At 36.1% G+C, this 13,537-nt stretch overlaps 2 protein-coding genes across 2 annotated transcripts in view; both read left to right on the top strand.

Moving 5' to 3' along the window:
- Nucleotides 1-125: 125 nt before the first annotated feature.
- Nucleotides 126-13,537, top strand: part of LOC140170107 (uncharacterized) — a 34,569-nt gene continuing 21,157 nt past the window's right edge. The window contains exon 1 of the mRNA XM_072193434.1: nt 126-362. Coding sequence (XP_072049535.1) covers nt 278-362 — 85 coding nt within the window. The 5' untranslated portion in view covers nt 126-277. The remainder of the gene's footprint in view (nt 363-13,537) is intronic.
- Nucleotides 2,016-9,747, top strand: LOC140170486 (uncharacterized). Its single transcript, XM_072193846.1, has 7 exons — nt 2,016-2,103; nt 3,840-3,955; nt 4,356-4,407; nt 4,956-5,248; nt 7,536-7,598; nt 7,924-7,959; nt 9,321-9,747. Exons 1-7 carry the CDS (start codon nt 2,016-2,018, stop codon nt 9,462-9,464), a joined length of 792 nt encoding a protein of 263 aa, XP_072049947.1. The 3' UTR covers nt 9,465-9,747.

Below are 13,537 nucleotides of genomic sequence, written 5' to 3' on the forward strand. Positions count from 1 at the left end.
CACTTGCGTCACGTTGAACTTCAACCACATGGGGAATCCCCTAAAATGAGAAATACCTATCTATGTGTTGCGCAATAGGAAGCATCAATAGTACACTGTCGCTGCATGCAAAATGTTCTATATGGCAACATTTTTAACGTATTAGATAAGAGTGCATGCAGGGATGTACTGTGTCACTACATAGCGGAAACCTTCTTGCCTGTTTGTTTGTATTCCCGGGTGCCATGTTTTGATTTGACTCACTTTCATATTTTCTGTCAAGAAAAGATTTTTTAAAATGGCCAGCTTTTCAAGTAGAAACAGAACAAGTGAACGAAATCGCTGTTTTCAAGTGCTAGGACTATCACCGGGTGCATCGGAAGGTATTGTTTTGGTACTATTATATGACAGTGTTTAATATATATATAATTTTTACGTGATTTTAAAATGGCTGCCAATAATGTAAACCATATTTTTTAAATAATTTTATTATGTACTAGGTGGAAAAATATGGTGTGCAAGAATGTCGAAATTTTCCACTGAACTACATAACCATGACATAAAAGTATGTACTATTATGTAGACCTACTCTTTGCATTATGAAGTGTCATAATAAAGTCTGCACAAAAAGTAACTCAGCTGTTATAAATACGCCTATAGATTCAGAACTAATAATTGTTTTCACAATATTTCATCATAAAAAGAAGGATGACTTATTTACGCGCATTGTGATACCCCATTTGTCCAATTTTGTTCAATATTGACAATACAGCAGTGTTTTGAAATAAAAATACCCCAATTTAAAAGTTGCAGTTATTGTATTGATTTGAAGTAAGCACGAAAATAATGGCGGGCTTTACGTGTTTACAGTGCTGGCATTATAACCATTGATGGCTGTAAACATGGTAAACTGCAACTTTTAAATTCGGGTCTTTTTCTGTAAAAGCACTACTGTGTTAATATTGAACGACATTTGAACAATGGGGTATCAAAATGCGTGTAAATAAATCATCCTTCTCGCTATGTTGAAATATTGTGAAAACAATTATTAGTTCTGAATCTATGGGCGTATTTATAACAGCTGAGTTACTTTTTGTGCAGACTTATAATAATGCAAGTCCCTACTCGATACGCTAGACTATTAACCCTAGAACTACTGAGCCATATTTTGTAACACGGACTACGAAGGGGATGCGGGTGTAACCGTCCCTACTTTTCAATCATAAACATCATGATTATAGGCCTACCATTATGGTTGGTACCAGCTATAGCTATGGGTCTCTTCTATCCAGTGATACTAAAATAAGTACAAACATGCACCACGTAATGTCACTATGACGGCATAATGTGAGCGCGCCCATCCAAATTTGGGAAAATTCTGGCTAGGTACAACAGTATAGGCAAAATTGATTTCCGGCTAAATATTTTATAAACATGCGATTTTCACCAAATTTTCTCCTAAATATAAAAGGAAATTTCAACCTAACTAAAAAGTAAAAAGTCAGTAGCTCTTGGAATAATTTTACAAAAGCGAAATGAAAATCAAGAATTTTACTAGAAACCAATGGTTGGCCTCACCCCATACTCATCTATGGTAATTTTGATGGCCGGTCCTACCCCCGGGTAAAGTGCTGGGGTAAAAATGTTATCACTAAAATGAGCGCAAAGAACGGGTCTACGATTAGCTTAGGTCGTTTGGGCGTAAAAACTTGTTTTTTATGATGGATAAATATCTTAGGGGGTTGGTTTAAAGTAAATATGTATGAAGTTAAAATGTTAACTCATTAGCATTTTATTTAGGGCAATTATTACTAGTTTAGTCAATATTAAAAGTTGATTCCTTCAATTGAAAAAAAAATGAAAAAAATCAAAACTTGTAAACTTGAAATATCATCAACGCAATAACGTATGTGACAGCATCACATGCATCTCGATGCGTGTTATTATTATTAGTAGTAGTATTAGTATTAGTATTAGTATTAGTATTATTATCATTATCATTATCATTATTATTATTATTATTATTAATTATCATGATGCCCAGAGGCCATGGTAGAGTCAGCCAGGCGCTACCTCGATCGGAACTGGCTGTGAGGTCATTTCTGTCAGGCATGAATGGAGAAAGTGGGTACTTGATTAGTGTTATTATTATTATTATTTTATTCTTATTCTTCTTCTTATTGTTATTGTTATTCTTATTTTTATTTTTATTTTTATTTTTATTTTTATTTTTATTTTTATTTTTATTTTTTTTTTTATTATTATAATTATTATTATTATTATTATTATTATTATTATTTCTATTATTATTCAGAAGAGATCTAGCAAGCCTATCGACATCTGGCACTCACACATCATCCTGATAAAAACAACAACGATCCAGAGGCTACACGAAAATTCCAAGAAATCAGCAACGCCTACAATATACTTACAAATGGTAAAAACGTGTGATGATTTATTCTGCTCTTCCTCCTCCGTCTTCTGCTTGCTCCCCCTTTCCTTAGTTTTTTCTTCATTTTACTTCTTACCATCCTTATAGTCGTCTGCTTCAGAATGGTAAAAGTGCCGCCTTTTATAAGGTCACATCAGTAAAAAAAAATCCAGAGGAACTCAAGTTATGAAATGAACATAACCTTCGCCAGTATACAAATATTAACTGTCTATGAGTGTGATGGTCGAAATATAATAACGAGGTGAAAGATGGATTGTTCCATTCCACGAGCCGGAACGGCGAGTGGATTGGAACTAATCCATCTTTCACCAGTGATTATATTTCGACCATTACACGAATTTAAGACAGTTAATATTTGTTTTATATCACTCATGCATAAATTCTATTACTAAAATACTATTTAAGGTAGGAAAAACATTTTTTCATCAACATAACACCATGTTTTGCCGTGATATACTTCACACTTTGGGGTTCACCCCATAACTAAATCGGCGAGTCCAAGAGTCAGCGCACGGCTTGGCGCAGGCGCACTACGGCAGAGCACATGATGGTAAAGACTATCACACGGAGAGGGTGATGGTAAAAATGATAAATGGTAATCAACCAATGAACTGTCTAGAATTTATGTATGAGTGATATAAAGGTAATCATCATCATCATCATCATCATCATCATCATCATCATCATCATCATCATCATCATCAACATCATCTTCATCTTCATCATTATCATCTTCATCATCATCATCATCTAATTCTTCTTCTTATCTTCTCCTCCTCTTCTTTCTTATCTTTCCCTCCGTTTTCTCCTTCTTTTTCTTCTTTTTTCTTCCTCTTCCTCCCCTCTTCCCCTTTTTCTTTTTCTTCATCTTCTTCTTCATCTTCTTCTTCATCATCTTCTTCTTTTTCTTCTGCATCGTCTTCTTTCCTTTTCCTTCTCCTCCTCATCCTTCTTTTCCTTCTTCTCTTCTTCTTCTCCTTCTTCTCTTCTTCTTCTTCTTCTTCCTCTTCTTCTCCTTCTTCTTCTTCTTGCTCCTCCATCGCCTCCTTCTTCTTTTCTTCTTCTTCTTCCTGCATCTCATCCTGCTCTTCTTCTTCTTCTTCCTCCTCAATCTCCTCCTTCTTTTTCCGCTTATGCTCTTGTTCCTTGCCTGTTTCGTCATTTTCAATTCACGTATAAAACGTCTATTTTCAGCTGAAACCAGGGATGCCTCAAAAGACGGTGAGGATAAATTCCCGTTTGGAATAAATCCATTCTTCAATTCTACTGGTGCAACTTCTTCTTCTTCTTCCCCCACCTCCTCCTTCTTTTCTTCGTCTTTTTTTCCCGCTTATGCTCCCGTTCCTCCTATTTAAGTTGCCTATATCGTCATGTTCAACTCACGGGCGCATAAAACGTCTATTTTCAGCTGAAACCAAGGATGTCTCAGAAAACGGTGATGATAAATTCCCGTTTGGAATGCACCCATTCTTCTATTCTACTGGTACAACTGCTGCTGAGGGTGATGTGGATGATGAAGAAAACGTGAGTACATATTTATATAAGGTTCGTGCGCGGCGCAGCTTGTGGAAGAAATGAGACCGTACAAGAGTGCTGTTACTGAAAGGTCACTATCTTACTGTTGGTATTAACCCATGGGATTATGGAAAATTTGGGCATCATACGGCTTAATTGTTGGTCTAAAGTATATAATAAAGTTTGTTCGGCTTATAATTCGCGAACATTATTCAGGTTTTGTTACTGCGCGTCGAGTCAATAAAGTCCTAACTTACGCACGCCTAAATTCACAAAAGTGCGGGCCAGTCACGCATCAAGCAACGCACAACTACCGTAAGGGACGAAATCAAAACTCGACCGGCGGTTGACCGCCGGAATGGATGCCAATTATTTTGAAAAAGTGTATTTTTTTTTTTTCAATTTACAGATCATGTTACAACGGATGCGGGAACGGATGCTTTTTGAAATATACATGCGTAGTGAGTCGCTTCAATTTGTTCTTAAAATTATGTTTAAGTCTATAACCTTTATTGCCTAAGTTCAAACAGTTTTTAGGCACTAAAAGTGATCCGATTTCAACAAGAATGCACCCAATTGGCGAATTGGTCTTCATTAAATACCCTCCCATGTCGCCCTCTATAATAAGCAATGTGGACATGTCTACCATTGATATACCAAAATTGCTGAAAAGGTACCCCAAAACCGTGGCACATCCCCATACACCTGCAATCGGGGAGAACCGCCTCCGGGATAGTGTTTAAAATACTATGGATGATTTTCATTATTCCGGTATTTTTTTTCTTTTATGTAAACTTTTTCAATTTATATCTGCCTTTTACATTAATGCATTCACCATGATCCTGAAATTTTCATTGTGTATCTTTTCCATACCTTAGAATAGTAAGTTGCCTTCGTTCTTTCCTTCTCCTCCGCCAACAAGCAGAAATGAGTTTGAAATGTATAAAAAATCCTATTTTTTTTTTTTTTTTGTTTTTCAAATTTACTCCAATCTCAATTGGGAATGGAGATTTATTTAGTTGTTTGCGCCCAGAACAAGAAACCGAAGGACAAGGACATCAGCAAAAATGGCGGAATCGCAGTGATCATGATCTTCCTCCAAGCAACTCTAGATTTCCACACGCAGCTGATGATGAGTCAGAGGATACCCAGCACCCACGTCATTTTTATTATAATCCTTCGTCTCCTCATGGAAGTAGGCATCGACATTCCGAGCGAGTTGACGAAGCTTCCGATTGGCAGCGTAATCGAGGTCATTCAGGTCGCCAGTATCAAGACAGACAAAATAACAGCTCAGGAAAGGTATTTTGAATGAGATGATGAATGTAAACATCAAATGGGTGCCTATTACAAAGCTATGATACAAGCTGCGGTCAATAAGTTCGTAGAACAACCTTTGTTTTGCTTTGTCGCAGGGTAATGCATTTGACCTCATTTGAAAGCTTGTTCCTCCTTCACAACATCACTGCAAAAATAGTAGATTTGTGCATTACCGTATATGGACAGGACACCATGTAGAGTAAGCTTACCTCCTTGAATTTACAGGAACTACCAGAAGTGAGCAAATCGTCACCGGCGGCTGTTTGACAAGTATGGGCATTATATTCAATATTTATGAATATTGCATGGTACATGAAGGGATGGTACATGAAGGGAATACCCGGATGGTGTCCAAATTTGGCTCGAATATGCATTATGGTCGATACTATCGAATGAGTTGATATTTTTGTGAATGAACTGTAGTATGAATGGTAGCACCCCGCCATCCATAGCATTATGTACATGTCACACCTTTGTTTCCAATGGACATTTTATTGCGAAATGTCATTGTACAAGGAATACATAAAAAAAATTCCACATAGCCCCCGAATGAAAAGTATTTAATTATCTTTGTAATCACTCAAAAAGCATTTGGTGTGAATTTTACATCCGAACTAGAGGCTATTAAATTTGTACGAGCCTTTTCATTTTACATGTAAAGCCTATGGGGGTGACGATTAGAAATGGACGGCAATATTGAAAAACCCTCATTTTGGGCCATTTTAGACACTAAAATGCCCATAAAAAAAGAATAGCCTCTAGTTCGGATGTAAAAAATGTCCTATACACTAATGGTTATGGAACAAAGGTGGTCAGCGCTGTTTGATTCACTACGAAACAGTGAAATGCTTGGTTGAAATTACATCGGTACCTGAGTCAGTTTTTTAAGTTTTTTATTTTTTTGCATGAAATATGAAGATATATTCAAATCAATATTAATTGTGACATTTTGGCCTAAATACATTTGTTTAGCAAGATACGGCCTTCAAAAGGAGTGGATACGTGCATTGGCCTGTACCCTTGAGTATATGATTATTACGTAGTCAATTTACCACACACGGGACACATGTCCCCAACTTTTCTAATGCTGCTGACTTCATTATTATTATTATTATTATTATTATTATTATTATTATTATTATTATTATTATTATTATTATTATTATTATTATTATTATTATTATTATTATTATTATTACTCAAGATGAGATAGCTAGCCACAAAATATGATACCTCTGACAAAAGTGTTTTCAACATAAATCCATTAACATTTATGTCCTCTAATCGAGGTCCCAGAATCTTCATGCACAGAATTTATACAGTTGACAGAATTAGGCCCACCCCTCCTATGTACTTAGAATGAGGACCGAGATAAGTATATAATTGGCTAAATAAGACATACATTATCACTAGAATGATGAGTCCATTCAGGGGAAGCAACTTGATCTTTCACCACTAAGAAGATCATCACTTGGTCATTGTTGTGCAAGGTCGTAATCGATTTTTTTTCTGATTAGAGCAAAGTCTTGATGGCTGATCGTTTGCCAAATGAAAATACAATCATAGACATATATCATACAATTTGATGGCAAAATTAAGGCTTGCCATAGTGAAGAAGGTTGGTGGCAGTGGGACATATAGCCACTGTCAGACAACTCATCAAGCAACCATATGTTGGTCTAGGCATGGCATCCAGTTAGTGAACACTATTCAGAGGATCAGCTTTGCTGGTGATCAATGCTAGCTCATTTTGTTGACACAGAAAATTTCAAGAAAAATTGAGACAGGTGCATTAAGGTATGCAGTGACAATATTCAAAAGTTTTTCAAGAGTTTGGCTGGCACTCTTTCGTATATCCTGCTCTACAAACTTATTGACTGCCCTCGTAGTTGCTAGTAATTGTAACGTTGAAAATTAATGGGGTCGATAACGATGATGATGTTGGTGATGATGATGATGATGATGATGATGATGATGATGATGATGATGATGATGATGATGATGATGATGATGATGATGATGATGATGATGATGATGATGATGATGATGATGATGATGATGATGATGACGACGACGACGACGACGACGACAATGACAATGATGAAGATGAATATCATGATGAAGACGACGATGATGATGATGTCGATGTTGATGAAGAAGATTACGACAACAACAACGACGATGATGATGGTGCCGATGATGTTGAAGACGAAGTTGATTCGTTTTCAGTAGAACTTTAATTAGTGTCGTTTACATGTCTTACATGCAGAATGCCTCTTCCAGAAAAACGCACTATGATGCAGCACCAATGAATCAAAGGAGGCGCTCTCGGGTAAGTCATTTCAGGACGAACGAAATGACGTGGTTGTCGTTTGTAATAGGAAACCATGAATTCAGTGTCACCCTGGTTCTGTCTTGATTTTACCGGGCTCGAGTCCCACTCTGGACGTTCCTGCGTATTTAGATCCCTTTGATTTGACCAAATGTAGTGAACGAACAAAAACACAGCGTATTTCGCAACGGGAAAACTCACGCAAACGCGTACCTTAACCCGACGCTCAAATTGTCAGAATAATGGCCCTTTGAAATAACGTCCATCTTTCTCAATTCGGAATAACGAGCCGATATGTGATGCTTTTTTGTGTGTGTCATTGCAGAAAGGAAAACGGTTTCGGAAAGCTGCAAATGCACAGGTAATACCAAAATAATGATGCTCTCATTTATACATATGTTAGAAGCAGGGTTGTTTGGTTTAAATCACGCCGATTTAAATCATTGATTTAGATCGTGATTTAAATCACTTAATTTTTTTTTTTAATCACTGATTTAAATCAACTTTTTCCATTTTTTGGCATTTTTGATAAATGTAAGTTAATTTCATGCTTACATTGACTGTTTTACTTCATTCTTAATGCTTCTTCAACTTTTGGATACAATTAATGATGTCACTTTATCTATTGCTAAAAATTAATCTTCAAGGTGCAGAATTCAACAGGGTTGTTCCCCATCATGATTTTACCAAATTTTTTCTTTGAAATTTTCACATGTAAAAACATATTTTGATTGTTTGTAAATACCTGGTAGGATTGTGCACATGATTAGCATTCCACTGGTACTCTTTTTACTTTATCATGGGGTATAGCAGTTCTTGGAATTAAAAAAAATCCATTTAAAAAAAGGTGGGGTTCTCATGGGCTTTTAGGCAGTTTTATACCATGAGCTGAAGCCTCCTTGCATACATTTGTAGTGTATATAAGTAGCCTTTCTGAAAGGCCCGTTGGTTATTTTCCCACATAAATATTGTATCAGTAAAAATACCCAGTAATAAAATAGCGCCGCCGCGACACGGAGCCAGTTCGCCGGTCGCCGCTCCGGCTCGTTTCTCGTCGCTTATAGACTCCCTGTCGCGGCTTCGCCGCTCCCTTCCCACTTGACAAGGATCGTCGGGAGGGATAGCGAGTCGTCTTTGACAAAGACTAGTATATAAGTGAAGATTTGACCATGTAAAACAAACCAAAGGTCCTAACATATTTTGATCCTAGAATTATCTGAAAGTGAAACAAAAAGGCATTTACAATGTAGGAACAATATAGTAAAGAAAATTATATTATTCCTGAATTTTAATTAAGAAATAAAATAAGCCATTTTCAATATCAATATCTGCATGGTTTCATATCATCGTATATGGCCATCACATCACATCAATAATACAACGCATACAACCACGAGCGCAGTGTAATGTCATATGCATCTCCATCAGAAATTATTAGAAATATCTTTCGCGTTTCAGCGAAAAACGGCATTTTTGAAGGGCAAAAAATAAAAAATAAAAAGATTTCTATCATGACAATGCCGCGAAATGAGATGCAAAGAGAGTGTTTTCAAAGTTCGCCGACGAGCATGAGTAGTAACCCAAAACCGGACTACACCCACCAGATACCTCACGCGCTACGCCACTGCCGGTTCGCCAACCATAGGAGGAACAAAAACACGAGTAGTATCGTTTATATTCTCTGTAACCTCCATTGTCTTCTGAAACTTCTTTCTTTTGCAGTGTTTTCCACGGAGTGGATGGAACGTGGGAGCCGATGACTATGATGACCAGCACACTTTTCATTATTGTTTGATATTTATCTTCGTAATCCTGTGTTCTTTTGGCGTCCTTTATTTATGCATTTATTTATCCCTTTCGAAATGAATATTAATTAAGTGCATAGTTGAATATTGAGAGATACGGATCTTGCCCAAAGACGACCTGGTGTGTGTGGACATTTGTGTTAGATGACTTAAAACATCCGAGTCGACATGACCAAATTACGGTCGATATTTATATTTGTCGGCGCCATACATGCCTGTATTCAAATACATTATGCAAACACTGTACTTTTATGCAGCGATGCATTGTGGCGCTCAAGACATGACCCTCGTTGGAGAGAGTACCCTTACATCAAAATAATAAACATCTCAAAAAAAAAAGTAACTAACCCCTTAAATAATCTTTTTTTTCTAAATTTTAAAGTCATTTTTAATGTCCTTGAATTATACAAAATACCTGTATGTACAAGATGCACGCCCTCACGTTTGCAAATTGAATTATGTATCAATGTCACAGATACCGTTTTAATTATACTCCCAATGTTCATCCTTCGGGTGTGACAATCAAGAACAAAATCATGGATGACTGTAAATAAATTGAAATAAAATGATGACAAAACTTAACTTCTTATTATCACTTCCAAATATAGTCAATCAAAACTTCACTCAAACTCTCTTCAAATTGATTCTGCCAACATTCAAGCTTCTACTAATACTCGCAATCTAAGAATTATATTTGAAAACATTCTCTCAATGGAAGAGCACGTCATACAGGGTGTCCCAGAAAAAATTACCGAGTGAATGAAATTGATTTCTGTAATTGGAAGCTTTCCAACTTTAACTTTAACTCTTTAGGTTGTGCAAATATGTTATATTTTAACTTTCCAAAGAACATTTGAGCCACGAATGACAATGATCAAGTGCTTACAGTTTACGTGTGATTTGTGATAGCATGCACATTAATGTTGAAGTTTTAAAAGATTTAAACTTTGCATTACAATTTCTACAAAATATTCCAAAAACTTGTGTGTGAGAAGCCAGCTGGAATTCTTTTATGCAATAATTCTTTATGCAACATTTATATCAACATTAACGAAAAAATATATTTACAAGTACCAAGCATCATCTTACATGCAAGCTTTCATTTTCAATATCGTGCAGGTTTTGATTAAAATTTGATCAAAACCTAATTTGCAAGAAACAGATTGTTTAAAAAGGACGAAAAGGATTTCACAGAACAAAACATGAAGCCCATTGAGTTAACTACTATAGTGCGCGTTGTGTTGAATGGTCTTTCTTTCAAACTTGGAATGAAGTGAATTGATGCATTTCTTCGCTATCAGTCAACCGATTCCAGTAAAATTGACTTATATGCTGCAGAATAAGATGGGCTACATGCTGATGTTTATATTTTTGGATTCTGATGGCTATTTCTTGACTTACGACCCACTTTTTATTCGCCCGGTAATTTTTTATGGGACACCCTGTATGTCTGCAAATCAACTTATTTTCAGATTGGAAATATTAATTTAATCCCAACATACTCGATGATACGATACTGCTGCTACACTTGTCCACACCTTAGTCACATCACGTCTTGACAGTGGAAATGATTTACTCTATGGAATCACTGAATTAACTCAATAAACTTCAACAGGCTCAAAATGCTACTGCACTAGAAATTTGACCACATTTCACGCGTTTTATAACGTCTGCATTGGTTACCAGTTCAGTATCGCATTCATTTTAAACTCTTCTTCTCATCTGGAAAGCGTTCCATGACATCATCTTCTTATATCAGTGAACTTATGAATTTATGTACCGTAAAATTTCGTCTACAAGCATATAGAGTTCTTTTGATGAAAGCTAAATAATCCAGGCGCCATCCATCGACAAAAGTTGAATATTATGGAGTTTTAGCAAATAAATTACGGATACAAGCATAATACAACTATTGTAAGACCAATCTTTTGCATTGGGATATTTATTGCTGCTTCGTTTTAATATAGCCTTCATCAAAATCACTCTATATGCTTGTAGACGAGGTTTTACGGTATTCCATCACATGGCCTTAGATCATCAGATAAGCGTCTTCTTTGTGTTCCACTGACTTTATTTGGCGACCAAGCCTTCTATGCTTATGCACCTACTGCATTTGAATCTGCGTTTTTGTGCTTCACTTGATATTTTCAAAAAGATTTTTTTTAAACTCATCTGTTTTAGATTGCTTATGATATGACAATTGACTGCTTCAAATATATAATTTATATGTGATTGTTTTTATGTGTTAATATTTAATTGTTCAATGTTTGCGTCTCGGAATAGATTGTCAAGCAGTGTACTTCGGTTATATTTATAAATGCGCTTTTATAAATACGCACGTGACCCATGGGCACGACATACCAAGACCAGCAAGCGTGACCAAATCCTCATGCATTGACCACTATACAGAAAAGGACAGGTCGGGAACTCTGCAGGTAAATATCATCAAATTTACGTATTAATTGAATTGCAAATTTTATTACACATGTTGCAATTCCTAATTTGTAATTATGTTATCAAAAACAACATTTCAACGACGGAAACGTTTACAATATAATCACAAAGTTGAACAAAATAGACAAGTTTGCTGCACATCAGTCTCATGTTGTTCCGCCTTTGCATTCAAATGTATAGGAAGAACACTCGCTATGTAGAAGGTCACTTCGAGACTTACTGTCTATAAGCTGTTATGACAGCGTGGAGGTGGTCACGTGCGTATTTATAAAAGCGCATTTATAAATGTAACCAAAGTTAACTGTCAAGAGAAAGAAAGAGAGGAAAAGAGCAGAAGAGGGGACCACCAGCTGATTGGGGAAGAGGCAACTTTTCAGAATTTTTTGGAAGACGTCATGGTGATAATGCCTCTGGTTAGCGACTGTTCCAGGAGAGGAGCAGAGGTTGAAAAAGCCCTATCGACAGTACGAGTGCGGGTCTTCGGAACATGAAGACGAATGCCAGTGGAGGACTGGAGGGAGTATTAAACAGACGGCTTACAAGTGGGAAGAAGGCACTTACATATCAAAAAAAGTGTTGTGACGATAATTTATTTGCATAATTGAATATTGATCATTGTGCCTTGTGATCATTGTGCCTTAAGTCCGTTCATCAAGTGAACGTGGTTTTGTCCCCGCCGCGCATCAATTGAACGCCGTGGAGTGAGATATTGTCCGTGCTTTGATAAATCCTTGTTAACCCTGCAACCGGCACGGACGAACCAGGCTCATCTCCAATGTTTAGTCATCATGTCTTGCACGTGAATTATATACAATTATACTTACTATGCTCTGGTAAGACTTTATAATAACACATACATTATGTTATTTTGATCAGTTTGTCTGATGGTGTAAATTCACAATAAATCTCTAAAACATATCCCTGTTTCATTGGGTTCATTTCGTGTTAGTCATTCCCTTTCCCGTTCATTATCCCTCATTCCTTGGGACTCCAATCCTCGCTCTGCTTTTCTCTTGGACTAATTCCCCAAATTAGCATCATAATAAAAGTGAGGAATTGCTTGATCACTCACAAACCTTTAAACAATTCATTGGTTTATCATAAAGCTTTTAATCAATTATTAGTTAACCATTTGAAAGTCGAATGCTTAGTTATCAATTTATAAATACTATTATGATAATTTCCGTTTGCACGTGCAAGCATTACAGTGAAATAAAACTTCCTAAGCTTTTATTATTTTACGGTTACTTAAATTGTAATCAATTGCTTTTAAAAACATATGAAAAAAATTAACGTTTCGTTTATCACATCATAATTTCATAATATATGAGAATATAACTTTTGAATTTACGATTGCAGTTACAATGAAATTAATACTTATATTTTATATTTCTATGGTTATATTGACCACTAGTGGTGTAGCCCTGCTTCGTGCCTTTTTTGTCTTGTATAACGCTTGAAATTGAAAGGTTCCAGTAATGCCGAGCATTAACATCTCTATAAGGATACAGTTACTTAGATCATAATAACAAGGTTATGTACGTAGATAATAATGCAAAAACACAATGAGCACTTATCCCCTACACTGAAAATGGGCTCACAACATTTTGCCTCTTGTCATCACGGTTGTTTGATAGCATATAAACTACGTCATTTTAAAGAAAAGATGAACACTGATGG

Source organism: Amphiura filiformis, chromosome 14 (assembly GCF_039555335.1).
Source record: "Amphiura filiformis chromosome 14, Afil_fr2py, whole genome shotgun sequence".
NCBI lineage: Eukaryota > Metazoa > Echinodermata > Ophiuroidea > Amphilepidida > Amphiuridae > Amphiura > Amphiura filiformis.

Excerpts from the sequence above, each read along its gene's own strand:
- LOC140170486 (XM_072193846.1), top strand. The coding sequence starts at position 2,016 with ATGCCCAGAGGCCATGGTAGAGTCAGCCAGGCGCTACCTCGATCGGAA. Across the intron at positions 2,104-3,839 it reads GTCAGGCATGAATGGAGAAA|CTGAAACCAAGGATGTCTCA; the intron begins GTGGGTACTTGA and ends GTCTATTTTCAG. Across the intron at positions 5,249-7,535 it reads AAAATAACAGCTCAGGAAAG|AATGCCTCTTCCAGAAAAAC; the intron begins GTATTTTGAATG and ends TCTTACATGCAG.